At 50.4% G+C, this 21293-nt stretch overlaps 1 protein-coding gene across 1 annotated transcript in view; it reads left to right on the top strand.

Annotated features, from left to right (window-relative positions):
* The window catches only part of INPP4A (inositol polyphosphate-4-phosphatase type I A), a 110588-nt gene that overhangs the window by 34962 nt on the left and 54333 nt on the right, over window positions 1-21293 (top strand). The window contains exons 2-4 of the mRNA XM_081832304.1: window positions 17970-18040; window positions 18954-19162; window positions 19766-19810. Coding sequence (XP_081688430.1) covers window positions 19057-19162; window positions 19766-19810 — 151 coding nt within the window. The 5' untranslated portion in view covers window positions 17970-18040; window positions 18954-19056. The remainder of the gene's footprint in view (window positions 1-17969; window positions 18041-18953; window positions 19163-19765; window positions 19811-21293) is intronic.

The raw sequence follows: 21293 nt of genomic DNA, 5'->3' as shown, positions 1-21293 counted from the left end.
GCAAACTCCGAGAGATGACCCCAGTGGAAACCAGAGTCCTACTGTCTGCCCCAGCCTTGCTGGTTGTCCACAGAATGTCCTCCCTGAGACAGGGAGTACTGGTTCTCTGTGGCCGAGGCAGGCTTTGTTGTGAGGAGCAAATGACAGAGCAGAATAAACACAAATCAGACCATTTTGGGGCACTCTAGCAGTGTCGGATTGTAAATGGGGGATAAGGGGTAGGGAGGATGGGCCACATCCAGCAGGGGGGCTGCCAAAGTGCCCACAGTTTGTGATCCAGAGGTCTGATGGCTGAATTAAAACCCAAAGCAGACCAAGCACCCAAGGGCCCTTACTCTGTATCAGCTGTGTTTCAGTGACATTTCTGTACCCCTGTTTGTGGATTGATAAATATGCTGATGCACCAGGCACTGCTTAGCCAAGCAATGCTAGGAGAGTTCTGGCCTGATGCAGGGTGTCTCTGAACTGATCCAAAACTTCAGTTGCCTTCATAGATCAGCGCCTGCTCCCTTCCTGCACGGTATTTCTGAGAAGATGTGAGTGTGTTCACACCTGCCTGATGGGTGTGCCTCTGACCCCTTTAAGAGCCCAGTCCTCATGACCCCTAGGGATGGGCTGGCTGAGCGTCTGTCCTGGGAGTGTTAGTGATGCCTGTCTGGGCTGGCTGAACTCTCCAGATGAGAACATTGCATCTGTTGGGGGCGAACCACTCTGGCTCTCCAGGCAGCACCCTGGCCTGCACTGAAGGAGGCAGGGCCTGAAGCTGGCTGGCAAGAGGGTTCGAGGTGGCTTGGAAGATGTATGTGCTATGAGCTAGCTTCCAGTTTGTGGTTTTTCTACAAATCTCTTCTAGTGGGAGATGGAAGCAGTTCTAGAAAGTAAATTTTGAAGGCACATTTTCCCCTGATCTCTTTATTACCTGACTGCCAAGAATGTTAAAAAAAAAAAATGTGAAAGCACAAGTAGAGATTTTAATTAGTTTTCGTTGTCACTGCTCTTGGTGATGGCAATTTTACATATGATATATGACAGGGAGGCATTTTATGGGGGCCTTTGTTCTCAGTGTGTTCTCCGCATTTCAGAACTCAGCTGCAGATTTTGGAGAAAAAAAATAATGGTAAAAGTACCTTGTTCTTGCACAGATAGCCCGACTAGTTAGCGTCCTCTTTCTAAAGAAGAGCACAACCAGATTAGGAATCTTTCTGGAACAAGGCCACAGAAAAAGGGAAGATGTTCCCGGCACCTTTGTGGAGCAGTCTCATGACTGCACAGCTTAGGGTGAGGTCATCTGGGTGAGCCTCCTTCAAGGTGAAAGATGGCCCTGGTGTAAGGTGTTTGCGCTAGACCTGAATTGCTTGGCCTCTTCAGTTACCAAGTGGTGTTAGTTCCTTTTATGGTTTTGATGTCCATTGGGTTTTCTTTTATTTACAGAATTGAATAGTGCTTCCTTCCAGCTAATGGCATGTCCTGGCTGTAGGTTTCATTGTTATGATGACAAAGTGACCTTTGGATCACCCTGGAGACCTGCCAAGACAGGAGAGTTGTTTTTCAAGTGTCGATTGTAGATGTTGCCCATCTATTCTATGTCAGGTGCCATCTCGGCCCAGCCTTACCAGATAAACAAGAGGTTTGTTTTCAAAAGCCTAGTAGGAGAGTTTAAGAAAGTACCAAGATTTTTCCAATTTATTTGAACAACTAGAATTCTAGAGTATTCTTCGTGCCTACCAGCTGAAGCCCAGCTCTGTGGTCTAGTATTAGTGGCTCCCTGCAGCTGACCCTGCCTGGCTCTCCAGTCTGTTTTCTCTGTCCCTTAGAATGCTGGGCTTCCCTGTTCCCTGAATTAGTTGTCCTTGAGCGTGCCTGTGCCTTTTAAAGTGAGTTATGTCCACACTGTGCCTGGATCATCTTCGGCCAGACTGACCTCCCTCACAACCTAGGGCATGCATTTCATTTTGTCTTGTCTGAATGTCTTTGTTACTCTGTTGGGTCACTTCTGACTCACCTGTGTGTCCCCTCTAAGTGTCTGGCTTGGCACCTGTTGAATGAATGAGTGAATGAATGAATGAATGAACAACTGCAGTTCCAGATTGCAGGCTCCCATGAACTCTCCTATCAGCGTGTTGCAGGCCGTTGGCGGACCAGTCATTCCAGCTGAGCACAGAAGCGTCCCCAGAGCTACTCTCTGTCCTCTGCCCCCGGTCCCTCCTCTGTTGGCCTGATCATCACTGGTGGTTGGGAAGATGTGCCATGGCAGGTGTTGCTATTGAGCATGAGGACACCAAGTGTCAGTAGGCGCCTCTTCCTGCCCACTTGAGCTCACTTACCGCTTTGAGCGCTGCCTGAAGAAATGCCTGGGTCTCAGAGTCACTGCTGGTGGCTCGTTTTAAAATTGCTTTTCTTGGGTTTTCATCATTCCTGCCACCCTCAGCTTTGCAGTAAGAGCTGTGGCCAGGCTGCCATGGGAGAGGCCATGGAAGGCCTCCTGTGAGGGCCCTCTTCACCCTGGTCAGGCACGCTCCAGGCCACACTTCGAGGGGCTACCTGTGAAGGGGAAACAGTGATTAGTGAGGGAGCCCTGGAACTGCTCCCCACCTCCACCGACTGGGAGGCAATCCTGGGGAGGGATCCTGACTTCTCCAGCTTTGGTCCTGCGCTCTCCTCCTTGCACAAACACCTGGGAGAATTACGCAAAAGAAAGGACTCTCTTTGGTGCCAGACTAACCCAGCTGGTCCGCCAAAGAGCTGGTTTCCCTGTCTCAGTCCTACCATATCACATCTTCAGAGAAAACACACACACACACACACACACAACCCCACAACCACGAAGAAAACCCAAACCAACCAAATAACACAACTGAGTAGCTAAAGCTATAAAACCTTCTCTCCAGAGAAGGCTCATGTAAAAATCAGGCCTGCTTGCTTTTTATTTTTATATGAAAATATGGAGCACAGAAGTCCTTTCAGAGTCTTCTCTATGTGTTCTACCCGACAGTGATTGGTTAAAACAGTATTCCTATTTTGCAGCTAAAGTAAGCTAATAATATACCATTTTGCTAGAGATTTATATATGGCAAAGCTACAGAATGTGTGACCCACTTTGTTTCCAAGGTATGTAGAAGACAGACTTCTTTCCCTGATTTTGGTTTGTTTGTGCAGAAGCTAAAATCAGCCTGGTTGGGTGGTGCCCACTTGGAGGCCTTGGGCAAGTCATCCTCAGTCTCCTGGCTTGTTGCCTTGTTCCGGAAATAACTTTGTCTTCCCGGCATTTCATTGATCTGTGGTTGTTGCTTCACATTTATAGCCCTTTATGGAATTTTGTGGCTACTCAGAAAGCTTTATATTCTCTTGTGAAACCAACCTTGACACTTCTGAATTAGAAAACAAGCTTTCCTAGTGATTATAAAAATAAATGGAATCCACCCAACTCCAGTCTTCTGAAACACATTGGAACTTTGAAGTTATTGTCAATCCTGCTCTGTCAGTGGTATAGAAAGAAATAATGTTTTTGGAGTGAGCCTGTAAGTAAGTGCCTCTTCAGGGCCAAGTACCAGCCTACTGAAGGTGCTGGAGTGAGGATGGTGAAGGGTTCCGCAGGAACAAGGGAGGCACTGGGGTGCCGTGGGAGTGGCTGGATTGGAAACTGCATGGGGATGCCAGCACGTAGATGCCTGAATTTGAAGTAAACCTGTAGCTATCATATTAGATGAGCCCTAGGAGCTGGATCTTCCTTTGTTTTCCCAGAGCTCCATTAGCATTAGCATGGAGTTTTCGAAAGTTGGCTGGGTATTTGGTATTTCGAAAGTTGGCTTCATGGTTGCTCACTGACCTGGCATAATCGTGGAGCTTCCCCTTCTGAAAAGGCTCAGGCAGTTCCAGGCCCGGATCTCAGTGACCTCTCTGGGAGCTGGTGTGGGTGCCCAGCTTCCCTTACAAGAGTCCATTTTGCTGTTAGGTGAACAAAAAGTACCAGCAAAGGGGCGCCTGTGTGGCTCAGTCGGTTGAGTGTCTGACTCTTGATTTTGGCTCAGGTCATGATCTCAGGGTCCTGAGATGGAGCCCTATGTCAGGCTTTGCACTCAGCAGGGAGTCTGCTTGAGAGTCTCTCTCCCTCTTCCCCTCCCCCCGCTTGTGTTTTCTCTCTCTCTCTCTGTCTCTCTCAAATAAATCTTTAAAGAAGAAAAAAAGTACCAGCAGGTCTTTGGGACTGTAGGATTTCCCAAGTAGGCTCACCTTGGTCAGGGCCTGTGTTTCCCCACATGGGGCCTGCCATTTTTATGTGTCCAGCCACCGTCTGAGTGGTGCGCTGGTTCACTTGCCCTGCACTGCTTCCGTTGGCAAACCTCAAATAGGACGTGGGAGTTTTTGTAAGGAGAGGGCGGATGCATGTTTTATTCTTGAATTGTGGAGTGTGTGTCAGCAGTGTGAGCTGGGGACAGCGCGTTAACTGTTTCCCAAAGCCCCTTGACATAGTCTTTACTTACTAAACCAGGATATTCTACGGTGGATGAAGAAACCTGTTGGGAACAGTAAAGAGACAGAAATGACAGAAAACCACAGTAGTTGTACAAAACAAGCCGGAGAAACCCCTGCTAATCGGGTTAACGTGTCACCAGAGAAACTAGGTCTTGAGTCATGACTTGCCGGTTCAGGGGTTCCCACTCTACTTTTCCATTGAAACATACCACAGTATTTATGTAGGTCCTTTCTCTACCATCAGAAATACAGGACATTTCTTACGTATATATTTTTTACTTTAGTATTAGTTAGTGTTGTTGGCCAGGTTTTTTCTTTTACCCCATTCCATAAAGTTTTGTGTTTTTTAATTTTAATTTTATTTTGCCCCTCCCCCCAGTTTTGTGGTTTTTAAAATTTATTTTGAAATACTTTAACAAAATATTGGTAATATTTTTTTCGAGGTACTTAATTTCAGCTTGTGAAAAGGAAATCAAACATGAATGATACAAAACAAGAAGTCACCCCCATCTTGAAGTTCTCTCTTGTGCCTTCTCTAGGAAGGTCTGTTTCCTCTCCAGTCCATAGTGTTGCTTAACATGAAGGTTGGAGTTTGGGGTCAGAGACTGTGACCAGAGGGGCCTTGTAAAGACTGTGGGTGGGGACCGAAAGGGAAAGATTGGTTCGTGTGTTTTAGATCTGGAATGTTTTCTTCCAGGGGGTCCCAAAGAGGGGTGGAGGGAAGAAAGTAATATTCTAATAAACATTGTAAAATGAAAATAATACATGTGAAAGTGGTTAAAAATGAGGAACTAGCCAAGGGAAAAGATTGTGCCTTTTACCTGCATCTGGTTGTAGTTTGCATTAACGTGCCCTGCGGGTTGTGCCTTGTCGGGAAGAGTGCGGGACGACTAAGGGTTGACTCCGGTCCTGACTTCTCTCTGGGGCTCCTGCTCCCCTCGTGGGCCTGGCTCCTGTCTGTCCAGCAGCTCCCTTGGCAGGGAGGCGTGAGGAGGACTGCGGGAACCAGGGGGCACGGGAGGGAGGCACCTGCCCGCAGAGCTGCTGCTCGTGCTCACATGGCTGCCCGTGACGTTTTCTACCTGAGGAGTCTCTGGACAAGGTGTTTCTCTTCCTGGATGCCAGACGAGGCAGGTGAGCGGCCAGATGGCATCTCGGGCTGGGCAGTTGTCCGTCTCCTTTCTTGACCTTTTCCTGCTAGCTGGAAACAGGATGAGAAACTCCAGTGGGCAGCGGACACTGACCGAGTCCCCGGAGGAGCACCGGGCTGTGAACAGACTGCAGGGAGGGAAGACAGACGGTGCTCTGTCACACAGGGAAGTGTCTCGGCCACCATCCTGTTAGCCACCTTCCGTGGCCCGTAGCGGGAGCCCTCCGCTGTGGAGACTCGACGAAGGTGACCTGACCGGCGGCCTCGGTCTTGCATTTTTCCACAGCGAGCCGTAAAGCTGTGTCGTGCACTTTTGTTCTGTAACTCTCTTGATGTCATGCGAAAGAGCAAAACAACAACAAGACTCCTTGTTCCCAGTCCAGGGAGGCGTCACCCCATCTCCCCTGCCCTGCCCTGCTCGACAACTCACATTCCTGGGAACAGTGGCTCTTGGCCACTGTTATTTTGGCCACGTGGCTGCTGGGGGCACTTGGTGGCCTCTGTGGGCATTTATGGCTCAGGCCAGGCAGGCGTAGAGTAGAAGGGGTGGCAGGAGAGGCCTCCTGGCATCCGTCAGGGCTGTTTGTGTGATGGCTTCTGTGCCACGGCCCCAGGTGCCACATTACATTGTTGGAAACGTGAGTTCATTTATGTACAGGTCTTGTAGCTGACTTATAGATCATTTTATTTTATTTTATTTTTTAAGATTTTATTTATTTATTTGCGAGAGAGAGAATGAGAGACAGAGAGCATGAGAGGGAGGAGGGTCAGAGGGAGAAGCAGACTCCCTGCCGAGCAGGGAGCCCGATGCGGGACTCGATCCCGGGACTCCAGGATCGTGACCTGAGCCGAAGGCAGTCGCTTAACTGACTGAGTCACCCAGACACCCTAGATCATTTTAGTTCTATAGTGGTTGAAGAGCTCCAAGAGGAAAGAGCTTATACCTAATTTTATGTTTATGCTTACTTAACAGGGGGAGGTATTTGACTTTTTTAAGTTTGAGGAACACTTGCTACAGGGTCTCTCCATTTGGATCCTGAAAGTTGTGGTGAGTTGTGAGGATTCACTCCAGCCTCCCCGCCACCCCCACTCTGTGGGGGATTCCCCCACCAAACTCATGAGTCTCATGGGAGCACTCATGCTACAGTGTGACCCCAGCCCTCTGGCCTGGGAGCACCTGGCTCAAGCTACACCCTTGGATTGCCTTCCCCAGAATGAGCTGGGCTGGAGACCGGGAGAGAGTCCATGCATGCATTCAGCCTCTTCAGTGGCTAGACTTGGAGAGTAAAGTTGGGGGCTGTTGGCTGCCTTGATATCACCATGAGCGCAGGTTCGTTTTCAGGGAAGGGGAGCATGACAGGGGTCAACAGAGGAGAGCCCAGAAAGATTGTCTATGCTGCTGACATTGGGGTCCTTGGGCCAGCTCAGCCACATTCCTGTTCAAGTTTTATAAGTCAGCCCCAAACCTTTATGACAAATGTGCCTTTCTGCTGAAACTCATCGAACTGGGTTCTTCGGGCTGCAGCCCACGTGTCCTGGCTGTTAAGTATGGTGTTTTGGCCATGAGTACCCAGACCCTGCCCTCACCACGAAGCCTTCTTCACTGAATCCCCAGGGACTGGGGGGATGGGCTGAACGGACATACTGTCAGGGCAAGGCAGAGGGAGCTGCTGTAGCTGGGGTGTAAGCCACCGCCCTGGGCAGGCACACCGTCTTTGCACTGTGATACTGAAGAACGTTGAGCAGCTGTGGCCACGCCCCTCCCAGCACTCCCTGGGCTAAAAGGACAGACCCCTCCCAAAGGGGAGGCAGGAGAGAAGCGGAGTGTGGGGTGGCATCTGCCCCGGTGGCTGAAGAAAGTCAGGGCCCAGCTTCTAGGTGGCCAGCTCTAGTGGGCAGAGAGGTAGAAGCAGGCACCAGGCCAGACCTTACAGCCTTGGGTTTGAGTGGAAAAAGAAAAGGGAAGAGAAAGAACAGTCTCGGGCAGTGAGTGGGGCACACCCAGCTGAACGTTGGGGCTCAGGGCCCCTCCCCAGCCCTAGAGGATCCAGAGAGTTCTGTTCTAGCTGCATCTCCTGGAACCGAGCTTTGAGTAAGTGCCCTGGGCGAGGGGGAGCATCTGGGTCTGAGACAATACCTTCCTTCATTGGCTGGTAGGTCCGTTACAGACCTCCAGTCAGAGTGAAGCTGGCCCACAGGTCACAGGAAGCTGTCGTCCTCATCTCTTTGGCCGTTGGTCCTCTGGGAACTGCCATGTCATTGACAGTGGGCATTGATAGATACTGGATACAGTCCTTCTACATACCTGTTTGGAAATTTCTCTGGCACTCCTGAGAGGCCTTCCTGGCTGACATACTGGCGAACTTTCAGTTAATTATGTGAGGGCTTCAAGTGGCCAAGTTGACAATGGAGCAAGACATGAGACTTGTCAAAGTCCTGGACATTTCTCGGAGAGAGAAGACTGCATTAACACTGGCGAGCATTGTCTCTAGTAATAAACAGGCAGCTCTTACAATAGACTATAGTGCTTAGTGCAGTGCTTCCATTATCTTTGCCTGTGCTACTCTGGGAAACTTCTGTGGCAATCCAATGACAGACAAAGCCTGGCACATGGGAGTGAGAGGACTGAATCAACACTGGGTCAAGTCTCACCAAGAAAGAGCCTCCAGAATCCCTGGTTCTAGCACCTGGGGCACCCCTGCCAGTAAAGAAGGGGGGAGGGGACAGCAGGCCAGCCCTTCACACAAGGGAGGGTTGGAGAAGATCTTTCACCAGCACCAGTGTGGCCCTCAGATTGTCCCCCATTCATATTTTTGTTGCAATTCTGGTCATGTATTTCCTGACCAAGTCCCCTTGTTCATCTTTGTATTCCTAAGGCCTGGTCCATGAGAGACCCTCACTGTTGTTGAAGAGATAACATGTAGTGAAGAAACATCATGAGGTGTAGAAGGAAAAAAAGAAGATGCTTAAGAAAAGCGGCTTAAGAAGTGTGGGGTGTGGGAGGGCTCGGAACAGCAGAGGCCACCAGAGGGTCCTTCCCTTTCTGCAGCTGCTGCCTGAACTTCCCCCACGTAGCATGTCTCTCTCATCTCCTGGATGTGAGCCCCCAGACCCAGGTTTGTGCCCATGTTGCACAGCACAAACACTTTTTTTTTTTAAGATTTTATTTATTTGTCAGACAGCGAGAGAGTGCGTGCGAGCAGGGGGAGGGGCAGAGGGAGAAGCAGGCTCCCCGCCAAGCAGGGTGCCCAATGTGGGTCTCGATCCCAGGACCCTGGGATTGTGACCTGAGCCGAAGGCAGACGCTTAACCGACTGAGCTACCCAGGCGTCCCTCAGCACCAACACTTCGAAGCATGTTTTCAGGGTGACTTATTTTCAGGCTAGTTCCTATAGAAAATCCCCCAAAGGTCATGGCTTATACATGGGCCACAAGTCCATTTTAAAGCGGACTGTCCCAGAGACCTCCTGAAGAGGCTGGTTTTTAGGAAGGACATTGGAGGTGAGGGAACTGCCCTCCGATGTCTTCCAAGGAAGAGCAGCCTGTAAGAGGGTGGCTGGCCAGGGAGGTCTAAACGGCAAGGAGCCAGGTGGGAGCCAGATGAAGACACTGGCGGAGGGGTTCATGGCCTCGCCAGCGCTGTGTAGAGACAGAGTGGGGGCTGTAGAGGAACTGTCAGAAGCCAAGGCCATGGGGCAGGGGTGCCGAGGCGGGCTGAAGTCGAGGGATGACCGATGCATTGGCTGTGGGGTGTGAGAGGCAGAGTAGTTCAGGAGCCTGCACTGATTTTGTTTCTCAGCTGGAGCAGTGGCAGGATGGAGGTGCCATTGACCGAGATGGGAAAACTGGGGGGCTGGAGGGGAGCTGGAACAGTCTGGGCTTGTCCTGCTCCTGGGCACTAGCCCCTGCTGCCGTTGTTGAGGGGAATATGCAGGCACCCACCCAAGGTGAGCGACTCCTCCCCTCGGAGTCGGAGATGTGCTTTAGAATCTGGGTTAAGGCGTTGTGTTGTATCAGCTACCATATTCGTTAAATGGAGGAGGCAGGCTAGTTAATTGACTCGGGGGAACCCATTTCCACTGCTGCCTGGTCTGTGTCACCAGCAGAGAACTGGGCTTGGGGAAGTGGGAAGCTGGAGATAAAAGGTGGCCGAGCACAGGCCCCGGGGGGTGGGGTCTGGGTGGGGTGGGCTGTGCCTGCAGGTGAGAGGATACACCAGCCCGCGCGGGTCTTCTCTGGCCTGACTTTCTGAGGCGTCCACGTCCTGCATTTCGCCGCCAGCCGCACTGAATAGGTTATGCAGCACGCTCATTGACTAGGCGGTGTTCTTCGAGCGGCACACTCATGCACACTGAACCTCTGTCCTGGGTCCAAGGCCCTGTGTGGCACAGAGAGCGAGAAGTAGGAGAGGGCTGGGTCCCAGGCTCAGAAGGGGAAGGAGGAAGCAGGCCTCCGCAGAAGGAGGACTGTGCTGGGTGCTGCCCCTCAGAACGGGATCCTAATGGATGTCTAGCCCCGAAGCACAAAGAGCCAGTCCTCTTCCCTGGAGGGCTGGGGTGGGGTCGGGCCCTGGAGCCCTTACATCAGCCATCTCCTTATTGTACAGAGAAGGAACCTGAGGCCCAGAGAGGGTGCTTTGTGAAGGTGACGAGGCTCCCAGCAGCTGACCAGGTCTGGCACCGGCCACACTGCCTCCAGGAACAGCGCTCCGTTCGCCCATCCCTTTCCAGCAGCGACCTTTGGGCCTAAAAGCATTTGGTTTAGAAAACACGGTGACTATATACTGAAGCACTGGCAAAGTGCCGTGGACCTGGGTGAAGGTTCTGGACGGCTGGAACCTTGGGTAAAAGTGTCAATAGACTCAGCTGGAGGGAAAGAAAGGCCTTCTGGGCTCACGGGTGTTCCCTGTAAAAGTGCAGTGTGGGACTAGACACAGGGGAGGTGAGGCAGAGCCCAGGGGAGAGGCTCGCGTGTCTGACACGGGTCCCTGCACCAGGCTCCGTGTGGGCATTCATGTGTCTCTACATCTGTGCTTGCTCCTCAGCACATCCCAGTGAGGTGGGTGGTGTTACTCCTGTTTTACAGATTGTGAAACTGAGGCTGAGGGAAGCTCAGTAGCTCTTGCCCAGTCCCCCGGGGAGGGGCGACACTAACTGAGCAAGTGCGCGGCCTCTCGCCCCTAGCTCTGGGCCTCTGCAAGGTTGATCCAAGGTTCTGGTCGCACAAGAGCAGGTGTTGAGAACCCTCTGTGGAACAGGGTGTCTGGGGCCTGCTGGGCTTGGGGCCAGAGTGCAGGAGGGAAGAGACGAAGGCCTTCCTGTCCTCTACCCTTGCCTTCATTCCTGGGGCATCTGGCCTTTCCTGCCCAGTTAATACCTGAGCCTTGGTGGCAGGCAGCATTCCTTGCTTTTTACGGTCAGGAGGCATAATTGGCTTTGTTTAAAAGATTAAGATCTTTTCTAGGCAGTTGGCTTGTTTGAAAGAGAAAAAGATGAAAGATATGTTTGCTTCCACTATCCTCGTGCATTTTAGGGTGGGGCGGGGCACCGAGGTGTGGAGCATCCAACAGTGAAGAAGTCCCCAAAATGGGCAAATGAAGATCAAGGAACCCTTACTGCTAAGTTCCAGCTTGTCTTAGCTCTTCCTGCCCTGCGTGCCAGAGCCTGTCCCTCTGCGGTCTCATAGCAGCTCATCCCACCAGTCACCGCTACCAGCTGTAGGCGAGCTGGCCGTCTTCTCCACAGTTCAGGATCCTCTTCCTCAGCCTTTCTCAGCAGCCTGCTCAAGTTTGTGTTACTTCAGGAAGAATGCCTTGGAGTATGTCTCCCCACCCCAGTAGCACGGTCCTCTGTCCCCAACCAGTCTGTCATTTCCTGTGCACCAAAACTTGACTCATTGCACTTAGGTTTCTGGGATGTCATGTAGACACACACATTCATTCATTCATTCATTCCAAACATAAGCCAGAGGAGTTTTCTGCTGCCATTGGCTGCTATTCTGGAATATTCAGAAGCCAGACCTTCCTGGTCCTTGCCCATCTGCTGAGTCTTCCTTTACTGGTGACTGACCTGGTCACATGCCCGGGAGCAGAATATGAGCTGTTTTGGCATTGGGTGCACTCAGCCTGCGCCCACCAGTGCCTTTCCCTAGAGCGGAGCCTCCAGCTTGCTGGTCATCCTTGCCCTTGGCCGTTCTGGAGACACTGCTCCTATGCTGGCCTTGCCCGTGCCTGTTACCATAGTCACCATAGCTCTGGCCCATTCAGTTTTTGCCATGGGCAGCTGTACCCCACCCGCCCCATGCCCACCCGAGGTTTGTGCCCATGTTGTGGTGTTTGCACCCATGCTGTTGTCATTCTCTTATTTGCTGGGATTCAAGGAATTGGTGGCCCTGAAGCCCCAAGGGTGCCAAGACCCCTGTTGGGTGTAGACCAGGTCTGGGTAGAGCCCTGGGTAGCCTCAGTTCCCAGCTGGCTCTTGTGGGAATGAGGCTGATCTTGGGTGCCCAGTGGGAGAGATGGGTCTCTTCTTCTCTCCTGGTTGGATTAGCAGCTCTAGAGCCATCTCAGAACTTGCCCTCAACCTTAACTCCAGCTTCCATCATGGCATGTGTCTGGGGCGGTGAGGTCCAGGGCTAGCCAGCTGATGTTGGGGTGGGGGAGGAGCAGGAGAGTTATCGGGGTGCCCTGAGCCTTGGAATTATTCACTCAGTCGCCTGGTTGATTGTCTGCTAAAGTGGGTGTTTTTTTTACTTCTCTGTGCTCTTTTCATTTCCCGGCCCCAGGTGGTGGTCTCCCTGCCACCCACGGGCTCTTTTCTCATGAACCGGGCATACCTCCTGCAGAGAACAAAGCATCATTCTTTCCCAAGCACTGTGTGGTAAGTGTGAACTGGTGGCTGTGAGTTTTATTTTCATCACCACCATTTACTGAGTGCCTTGAATGTGCCAGACTTTAGTCAAGGTAACTAATGTTAGCTGCTATAACAACCACTTCCCGAATCTCAGTGGCTTCACACAACATAGGTTCTTTCTTACTCAAGTTAAGCTCAGTGTAAGTTGTCGGTGGGGAAGGGACGGGGAGCCGGGTCTCTGTTCTACCCAGTCTCAGGGACCTAGTTTCTTTCCATGGAGTCACTCCCTTACCCTGGGCCTTGGAATTATTCACTCAGTCCCCTGCGTCCAGCCAGGAATCAGGGGGAGGGGAGACTTGGAGCATCCCATGAGCAGCTTTCCCACCTTTATCTCAGCTGGTGTGCATCCCTCCACGCTCTGTCACAGAGCTGCGCCAAACTGGAAGGGGGCTGTAGAGGGTGACCCGTCAGTGTACCTGGGAGAAAGGAAAAGGCCAGAGTCTGGTGAGTAAGGCCAGTCTGTCACAGAAGCTGACAGTTTGTTTACTTAGTAGGTGTTTGCTAGACCCCTGGTCTATGTTTAGACTTGAATGAGGCACCCAGGAGGAAATGGAAGAAGCAAGGAGCTTAAGTCTGGCATTCATAAGACACAAGGTGCCCCACTGCTCATCCCATGGTCACACCAGGAGGTGCAATATCTAGAGGTACAGACTGGCTTGCCGTGTTAGGGAGACCGAGGCACAGCCCTTGGCTGCTGGGCACTGTGTGCAGGAGGGGCTTCGTGCAGAAGGCGGCAGCTGTCTCTCTCAGGTTGTTGTTGGTAGTGAACTGCCAGTGAGCAGTATGATGCCTCATTGATCAGTGATTGTGGCTATCCTGGATTGCGGGTTTTTGAGAGAAAACCCTTCCTCTTTCTTATTCCTGTAGTAGCCTCCTCCTCAGGGGCTGCTGATTCATGCTCTGACTCACTTAAGCCTTCCATCTGACTTTCTCTCCTGTGCTGCCTGTGTTTGGAGAGTGGAGGCCCAGGGAAGGTTTCCTGGGAGCCCGTTTCCTGTCCGTGGTGACAGTGGTAGGGTGGGCTGGGCAGGGAGAATGGCCCAGTTGTATTTGGGCTTTTTGCTTTGGGTGGATTCTGATAGTTCATCCTTTACCTCCATGTGACCTTGAGAAAGTCACCTTGTTTGGACTTCTGTGGCATCATCCATGCAACTCCATTTTCAGATTATTCTCTGAAGAACCCCCATTGTATAAGACCGATGAAAATGGAAAATTTTGTGGCTAGTCCTCCCCACTCAGCTCCAGCTCAGCAGCCCCAAGAGGTTTCTGAGCCAGAGGGGGCCTCCAGAACCCCTTCCAGGCCCAGGAGCCCTTGTTCTGTGGAGGAAGAGGGCAGGCAGACCTTTGCCAAGACTGGCTTCCTGAGAAGTTTCTGACAGTGAACTTCCACCCGTCACAAATCCCATGGACCTATGTGAACCACCACATCCCTCCTGTCTTGCTTATGCTCCTCTACCATCATCCTCCCCACCCCCACACAGGTGGAAGGGCCATGACCAGGTTTGCTATGGAGTTGATGATCTGTGTCCTCTTGTCAGAAAGGGTCACACATCTCTCACAGAGTGAGAAGAGGCAGTTAGTTTCATGGGTTCTTGCTTCTTTCTTTGTTCTTGCCCCCAAGAAAAAAATTCCAGTCCCCTGAACAACTCCCACACACTATCTGTCCTCTTAGATGGAAGTGCAGTTTTTCTTCCTAATGAGCTCTGGTCTTCAAATGGGGCCAAGAGGAAAACCAGGGACCTTGGGAATATAAGAATCCTTGGTGAATTACTTTAAATTAATGAGACTAATAAGGAAAATCGAGTTCAGCGGCGCAGATCAGATCCATGTTCTGGATCTTGATGATTTAAATTGCAGATCCTAATTAAATGCCCCAGATAACCATGAAGTGGCTTCTGAGGTCCTCTTGACCCAAAAGCTTCTCTGGTCTGTGAACTCGATCAATGTAAAATTAGTCTGTAGATGTTCCTCTTTAAGCATTTCTATCCCCAGGACCCCACCATGCCTGTAATGCCCTCCGCCCTCCTAGGGGCAGGGACCCTGCAAGGGGAGGACATTTGGGAGCCTCCCTTGGACTGGCAGGTAGTCGGGGTACAGTTGCCTTCTGTCGTGTGGCACGTCTGCACTGGCCCAGGTGCAGGGGAGTGACCACAGCCTCGCTACAGGCTGAGCCGGACAGCCAGGCAGGGCAGTGGAATATGCTGGAGACACAGTGGGAAGAAGCTCAGAAAGAATGGCTCCTTCCTCAAGCTGATTCACACGCAGAGTGCCGCCTCTGCCTCTGGCCAGCATGGGGTGGCCAGTCCCGCAAGAGGATGATCTGAAGCTAAGAAAGGGACCAGTTCCCCATGGTCACACCCCCAAATACGGCTTCTTCCCCATGTGGTCTCCTGCTGGCTCTTTCCCTCGTGTCCTATCTTTTTTTTCTTTTTAAAATTTGTTTATTTAGGGCACCTGCGTGGCTCAGTTGGTTAAGCGACTGCCTTCGGCTCAGGTCATGATCCTGGAGTCCCGGGATCGAGTCCCACATCGGGCTCCCTGCTCGGCGGGGGGTCTGCTTCTCCCTCTCCCACTCCCCGTTTGTGTTCCCTCTCTCGCTGTGTCTCTCTGTCAAATAAATAAATAAAATCTGTAAAAAAAAAATTTTGTTTATTTATTTGAGAGAGAGAGAAAGGGGGAGGGGCAGGGGGAGAGAGAGAGAGAGAATCTCAAGCAGACTCCTTGCTGAGCACAGAGCCCAACATAGGGCTTGATCTCACAATCCTGAGATCATGACCTGAGCCAAAATCAAGAGTCAGGCGCTTAACCAACTGAGCCACCCAGGCACCCCAATCTGTGTCCTATCTTATTTATTTATTTTTTTTAAGATTTATTTAGTTTTCAGCGGAGAGTGAGAGACAGCGAGAGAGGGAACACAAGCAGGGGGAGTGGGAGAGGAAGAAGCAGGCTTTCTGCGGAGCAGGGAGCCCCATGTGGGACTCGATCCCAGGACCCTGGGATCATGACCTGAGCTGAAGGCAGATGCTTAACAACTGAGCCGCCCAGGAGCCCTGTGTCCTATCTTTTTAAATAACTGTGACCAGAACACAGGTAGAATATTTCATTAGGAACATGGCGCAGAGCTGACATAAACATTTCTTCATGCTGTTGTCTTTATTATAGTCATTAAAATAATTAAGCTTTTTATTGAAGTATAAAAAATCATGTCCAGCTCAAAAAATTTTTACACAGTAAATTCAGTCTTGAAATCAGCACCCAAAACAGGAGACAGAGCATTACCAGAGCCCACAGGCCTCCTCCGGCCCCACGTGCTCTCCCCAGTCAGTACTCACCCCTCAGATACCGCTGTCCTGACTTCTAACACCTCGAACTCGTTTGGCCTGTGCTTGAACTTTGTAGAAATAGAATTGCCTAGATATGCGCTCGTGTGACTGGCTTTCCCCCTTGACATCGTTTCTAAAAGCCATCTATGTTGTTTCGTTTACAGCTGATGGACGTCTGGATTGTTGCCGGTGTTTGTTATGAACGTTATGCTCTAAATGTTCTTTATACCTTTGTGAACATACATATACATTTCTGTTAGCAATTCCACTCTGAGCTGCGTACTGGCTCACGGTGGAGGTGTGTGTTCAGCTTGGGTAGATACTGCCAGTCTTTCAGCGTGGCTGCGCCATTTTACCCTCCATGAGCAGTGTCTCGGGGTTCCGTTTCTTCCACATCCTCACCAAGACTTGGTATTGTCTTTTTTCCCCCATTTTTAGTTATCCTAACGAGTGTACAGAGGTATCCCGTGGTTATAATTAGTGGTTTCCTGATCCCTAAGGAGGTCAAAGAAATTGTCATGTGTTGATTAACTTTATCCTGGTCATTTTTTTTAATTAAAGATTTTTATTTATTTATTTGACAGAGAGACACAGCGAGAGAGGGAACAGAAGCAGGGGGAGTGGGAGAGGGAGAAGCAGGCCTCCCACAGAGCAGGGAGCCCGATACGGGGCTCGATCCCAGGACCCTGGGATCATGACCTGAGCCAAAGGCAGACGCTTAAAGACTGAGCCACCCAGGTGCCCCTATCATGATCATTTAAACAGGCATGTAATAGTGCATCTTATAGATGTTCCAGAATGCACTTACATGTAGCCGGGCATTTAGATCATTACAAATAATGCTACAATAAACATCTTTGGCCTGTTGGCAAGAATTTTGTTTTTGTTTATAAATTTTGATAAATGATGTGATAAATAATTCGATAAATTAATTTCTGGAATGCATGTTCCACTTTAAAATATTATCAGCGATATAGAGGAATCCTATAGAGTTTCCCCTAGGTCTGCCAACAAAGCATATTCTCATGAGAAGAACAAACAAACCTCTCTTGGAAGACTATTTTAGGTGAATATAGGAGTATTTAGCATTCCTTTAATTATTAGGAATGAGTTTGGTCACTTTTCCAAAAACGTTTACGACCTATATTCCTCTTTTATGAATTCATACCTTTGCTACTTGCATTTTTAGTGAGTTTTTTTTGTCAATTTGTACAAGCATTACTATAAATTTTAGATATTAGTACTGCAAGTAGTTTCCCTGTCTTTACCATTTTCATTGCATATTTTGACTCTGTGCGCCTTTTGATGTCCGCAAACTGGTGAGTCTTCCCCTTGGAGACTTTTACTGTGACTCCCCAGCCGGGCCACTGCCCTCTCTGCTGAGGTGCCCAGGCTACAGATCCCTAGGTGCTCCAGTGGGAGGGATAGGAGCTCAGCCTGCAAGAGAAACTGAGTTTGCCTGAGGGCCAAGCACACTGCTTTGCCTGTTGTCTATACCCCAGACTCCAGCAATTTCAGGTAGCTCACATGCTGGGTCCTGAGGTCTACTCTGACTGTCCCCCAGGACTGAGTCAGAGCCTGGGTATTCTGCTCCACAGGAAGGCACCCAAGGGCCAGGCAGCCACAGCAGGGCAGATCCCTGTTCTGTTTTTGCACATTTAGTTCTCACTGCAGCCCTGTGAGATGGGTACCACTAGCCTCATCTCAGACACTGGAAAGCAGAGTCTCAGAGGGACCCCACAGCTTCTTCCAGAGCCTGACATTTGTGAGCAAGGACGCCTGGGACTCAGATTCTTCTCTCCTCATTTTTCCTCAGCCACATCCCAGCCGCACTGTGGGTGCTTTAGAGCTGGTCCATGTTCCCCGGATCACTCCTGGGGAGGGAGGCGAATGGGAATGTGCACTTTCTGTTTCTCATTCTTTTGGGCTTCAGCAAAACCTTTACTTTTGAGCCAAAAGGTTAGATTGTTTTGTGGAACTCAAAGGAACTTATAGTAGCTCTTGGCTTCCCCATATGTCTACACATTAAAAGTATAACGTGAATATTATAATATGCATTCTCAAGAACTGGTGTTTGACTAGCTTGTTAAGTTTATAATTTTCTATTTTTAGATGATGGATTTGGACGTGCTTCTATGAAGAAATGCCACGTGTCTCAACTGGTCCAAGAACAAACATGTCCAGTAAGTTGTTGGGTGAATATTAACTCAAGAGTGGGAACAGATGCCCTTTGGGGGCACAGGTGTTGACACACTTTGAGAAGACAAGAGTGCCTGGATACATGGCGGCCTTTGTAAGGAGTGTTCTAAACCAGCCTTATTGTACAGTCTAAGTATCTTCACTTCTAAAGGTTGGTTCCTCTAGAGACAGCAGGAATTGTCACAGAGAGGGCTAGAAAAACATGAAACTCACTTCTTGCTGCTTAACCCACTTCTTAGAGTACAGTGTGTGTTATGTGCCTTGCAGGGCGTCTGATTCAGTGCGTGGTGGCACTTGCCAGAGACTTCTTTATCCATCGCACACAGCACCATCCACTTTAGTCAGGCATAGATTACACGCACATGTATTGTAGGAAGGCAAGCCCAAGCCCAAGCCCAAGACACATGTGAGGTTTCTGTAGCTCTGGGAAGAAAGAGAGCAGGTTGGAGACATGTGCCTTTGTCTCTCCAATGTTCCACCATGCTGTCATAGCCATGGGGGGTAGACCTCTCCATGCATCTCATATCCTTCTGACAGAGGTGAATTGATTTAATTTTACAGATTCTGTGAGACTTGTGAACAGAAGAGCATAATAAAACAAAGGAGAAAATTTCAAGAGCCATCTTTTGTCATTATATCTAAACCATCATTTAATGTGGCATGTCTTCGTTGAAGAGAACATGATTTCCTTACGTGATTCCGTGGGCATGTGTGTTGGTGGCACTTGTGAGTGTTGGAGAGTGTAGAGGAAGAGGTCACTAGAAGGGGCTTAGGTCATCAGACTCTCCAGCCCTGGCTCTTCACCTGCCCGTGTTAGGCACATACTCTCTCCACGAGAGCACGGTCTCTCAGTCAGTGTCCCTGTGTTTCTTACCAGTGTTTGTGCCTCTTTTTCAGGACTACTGCCACCTTAGGGGACTAAGGCTTGGTGACAGCACTTCCCGGGGAATCAGGCGTGGTCTGGCCCAGGAACAGGAAGCACATCATCACCAATGACATCATGACAGCAAGAGAGCACAGCCCTCGCCATGGCGCCAGGGCCCGTGCGATGCAGCGGGCTTCCACCATTGATGTGGCAGCCGACATGCTGGGCCTCTCTCTGGCCGGTGAGCCTCACGGGGCCTGCTCCGGGTTCCTGGGGCCAGGTCACCAGACACAGGCCCCGCACTGTAGCAGTGCTGAGAGGGCCTTGCCTGCCTCCTGGAGTCCCCTGCGGACAACCAGAATGAGCCCCAGTGACTGCCCCAGGCTGGAGGGCACCCTGCTATGGCATTCTTCTGGTTGAATCAGGGATTGGGGAGGGAGGGGCTGTCAGCCCTCTTCCCGGGAACTGCTTCCATTGCAGTCTGACTGCTGGCGGTTTTCCAGCTTGGGTGGGCACCCCCAGGGCTCATTTGCCAGTAGGTGATATGGGAATGTCCACGGTGCCCGTCTGGCAAGTGCCTGTTAGGCAAGTGTCCAGGCCATGATCAAAGCCCTCCTTGTTGGGGGTGTGCAGAGCTGAGGAAGGGGGGTGGTTTGGTCTTGGAGTCTGAGACTTCTTAGGAATCTCAGAGGCAAAATGTTTAGAAAATGAAGAAATTATCCCATGTAATAGTTACTGGTGGGGGGAGTAGAATGTTGGGTCTTTTGAATAAAATCTAAATGCAAGGAAAAGTTTATTAAGGGTGATTCTGCCCCCTCCCCCTCATCATTTCTTTTTTATTCAGGAAATATACAAGATCCAGATGAGCCCATTTTAGAATTCAGCTTAGGTAGGTATCTTTTTGAATTTTTTGTTTGTTTTAAAATGTATGTTGCTTAAAAACAAAAACTGGACCCTGACATGAATTTGTATCCGAGAACTTGTTGCTGCCGAAGTGTTTCTGAGATGAAGCCATGAGGCAGGTGTGCATGTCCCGTGTGTGGGAGGGAACCTGGGGCCCATAGGCCTTGGGTCTCCTCAGCATACGTTCCCTCCAGGCTGGCCGTGGTGGGGGGGTGGGAGGTAAGCACCCAAGAGCTGCAAGGACGGCTTCCCTACTCCTAGGGGAGGGCTGGAGGGGTGGGAAAACTGGCTCAGGGCCAGTGTTGTCAGCCCCAGCCATAAGGCCCCAGCCATAAGGCCCGTGCGGTTGAGTTTTGCTGTCTAGCCCTTGTTCCCTGCTCTGGGAATGATGGAGGCAATGACAGCTAGCGCTTTCCCTCTCGGGCAGTGTCAGAATGTCCTAAATACCGGCTTGAATCCCTAAAGTTGTCCTAAGAAACTGTAGTAGAATGTGCTGGCTCTGGGATCAGGGAAGCACAGCATTACTGTGGCTTACCCAGAAGGTCGGAGTGCCTGGTGGGGTCAGCCGCAGACGGTTTTCCTCCGGAGCCTGACACTATTCTGTGTTCCCCTCCCCTTTCCTCATCCCCTGGGTGGTGATCAGCACTGGCCTGTGGCCTGGCCGTGGTGTCCAGGAGGTGGTATGACATAAAAGGAGCACCTCCTCAAGAGTCAGATAACCAGGATTCTAGTCCAGACCATGCCACAAACTAACTGCATGGCCTTGAACCTGCTGCTTGACCTTGCTGGACCAGTTTCCTCATGTGCTGTAAGGGGTGTTACCATTTGAGAGACAACGAAGATTATGGTGCTTAAAACAAAGCAAAATCAGACAAACAACTCTGACTAATGACAAAAATCCTTAAAAATGTAAGGGCAATATTATCAAATTAATGCTAAACTTTGAAAACATCCCCATTTCAGACTGAATGTCCCTAAACAAATTCAGAGGGTTTCCCAACCCTGGCTTGCTGGCTAGTTCTGTAGTGGGAGGGAGTCCTACATTGTGAACTGGGAACAGGGGGTTGGGGGAAGCAGCCTGTAACCCTGCTGGGATTCCCACAGCTGCCCACTCCCAACCTAGAGCTTTCTTGCTCTTCACAAATTGTAATACTAACTCAAGGACTTCCAGTTTTACAAGAGAAGAGTGAACTTATTTCCACCCCCTTGTCTTAAATCATCTCAAACGCCAGGAAGAATAAGAAACAGAAACACACACTCTGTGCAGTGAGACATTTCTGGAACCCCCAAAATGTAACCCATGAGGAGGAGGGAGCAGATGGAGAGGAGTGTGGTCACAACCTGCTTGTCTGTGAGGGTGGGTGGATTTGTCCCAAAGATACTGGGGAGCTCAGAGACTAAAGCAGGGGCTTATTGGAAAGTTTGTGTAAGGAAGAGTTTGGGGTTCAGATTCCCACCATATTCTCTCA

The sequence above is a fragment of the Leptonychotes weddellii genome, chromosome 10, assembly GCF_054177405.1.
Source record: "Leptonychotes weddellii isolate Sample4059 chromosome 10, ASM5417740v2, whole genome shotgun sequence".
Lineage (NCBI taxonomy): Eukaryota > Metazoa > Chordata > Mammalia > Carnivora > Phocidae > Leptonychotes > Leptonychotes weddellii.
This window is presented reverse-complemented; position numbering and strand designations above follow the sequence as displayed.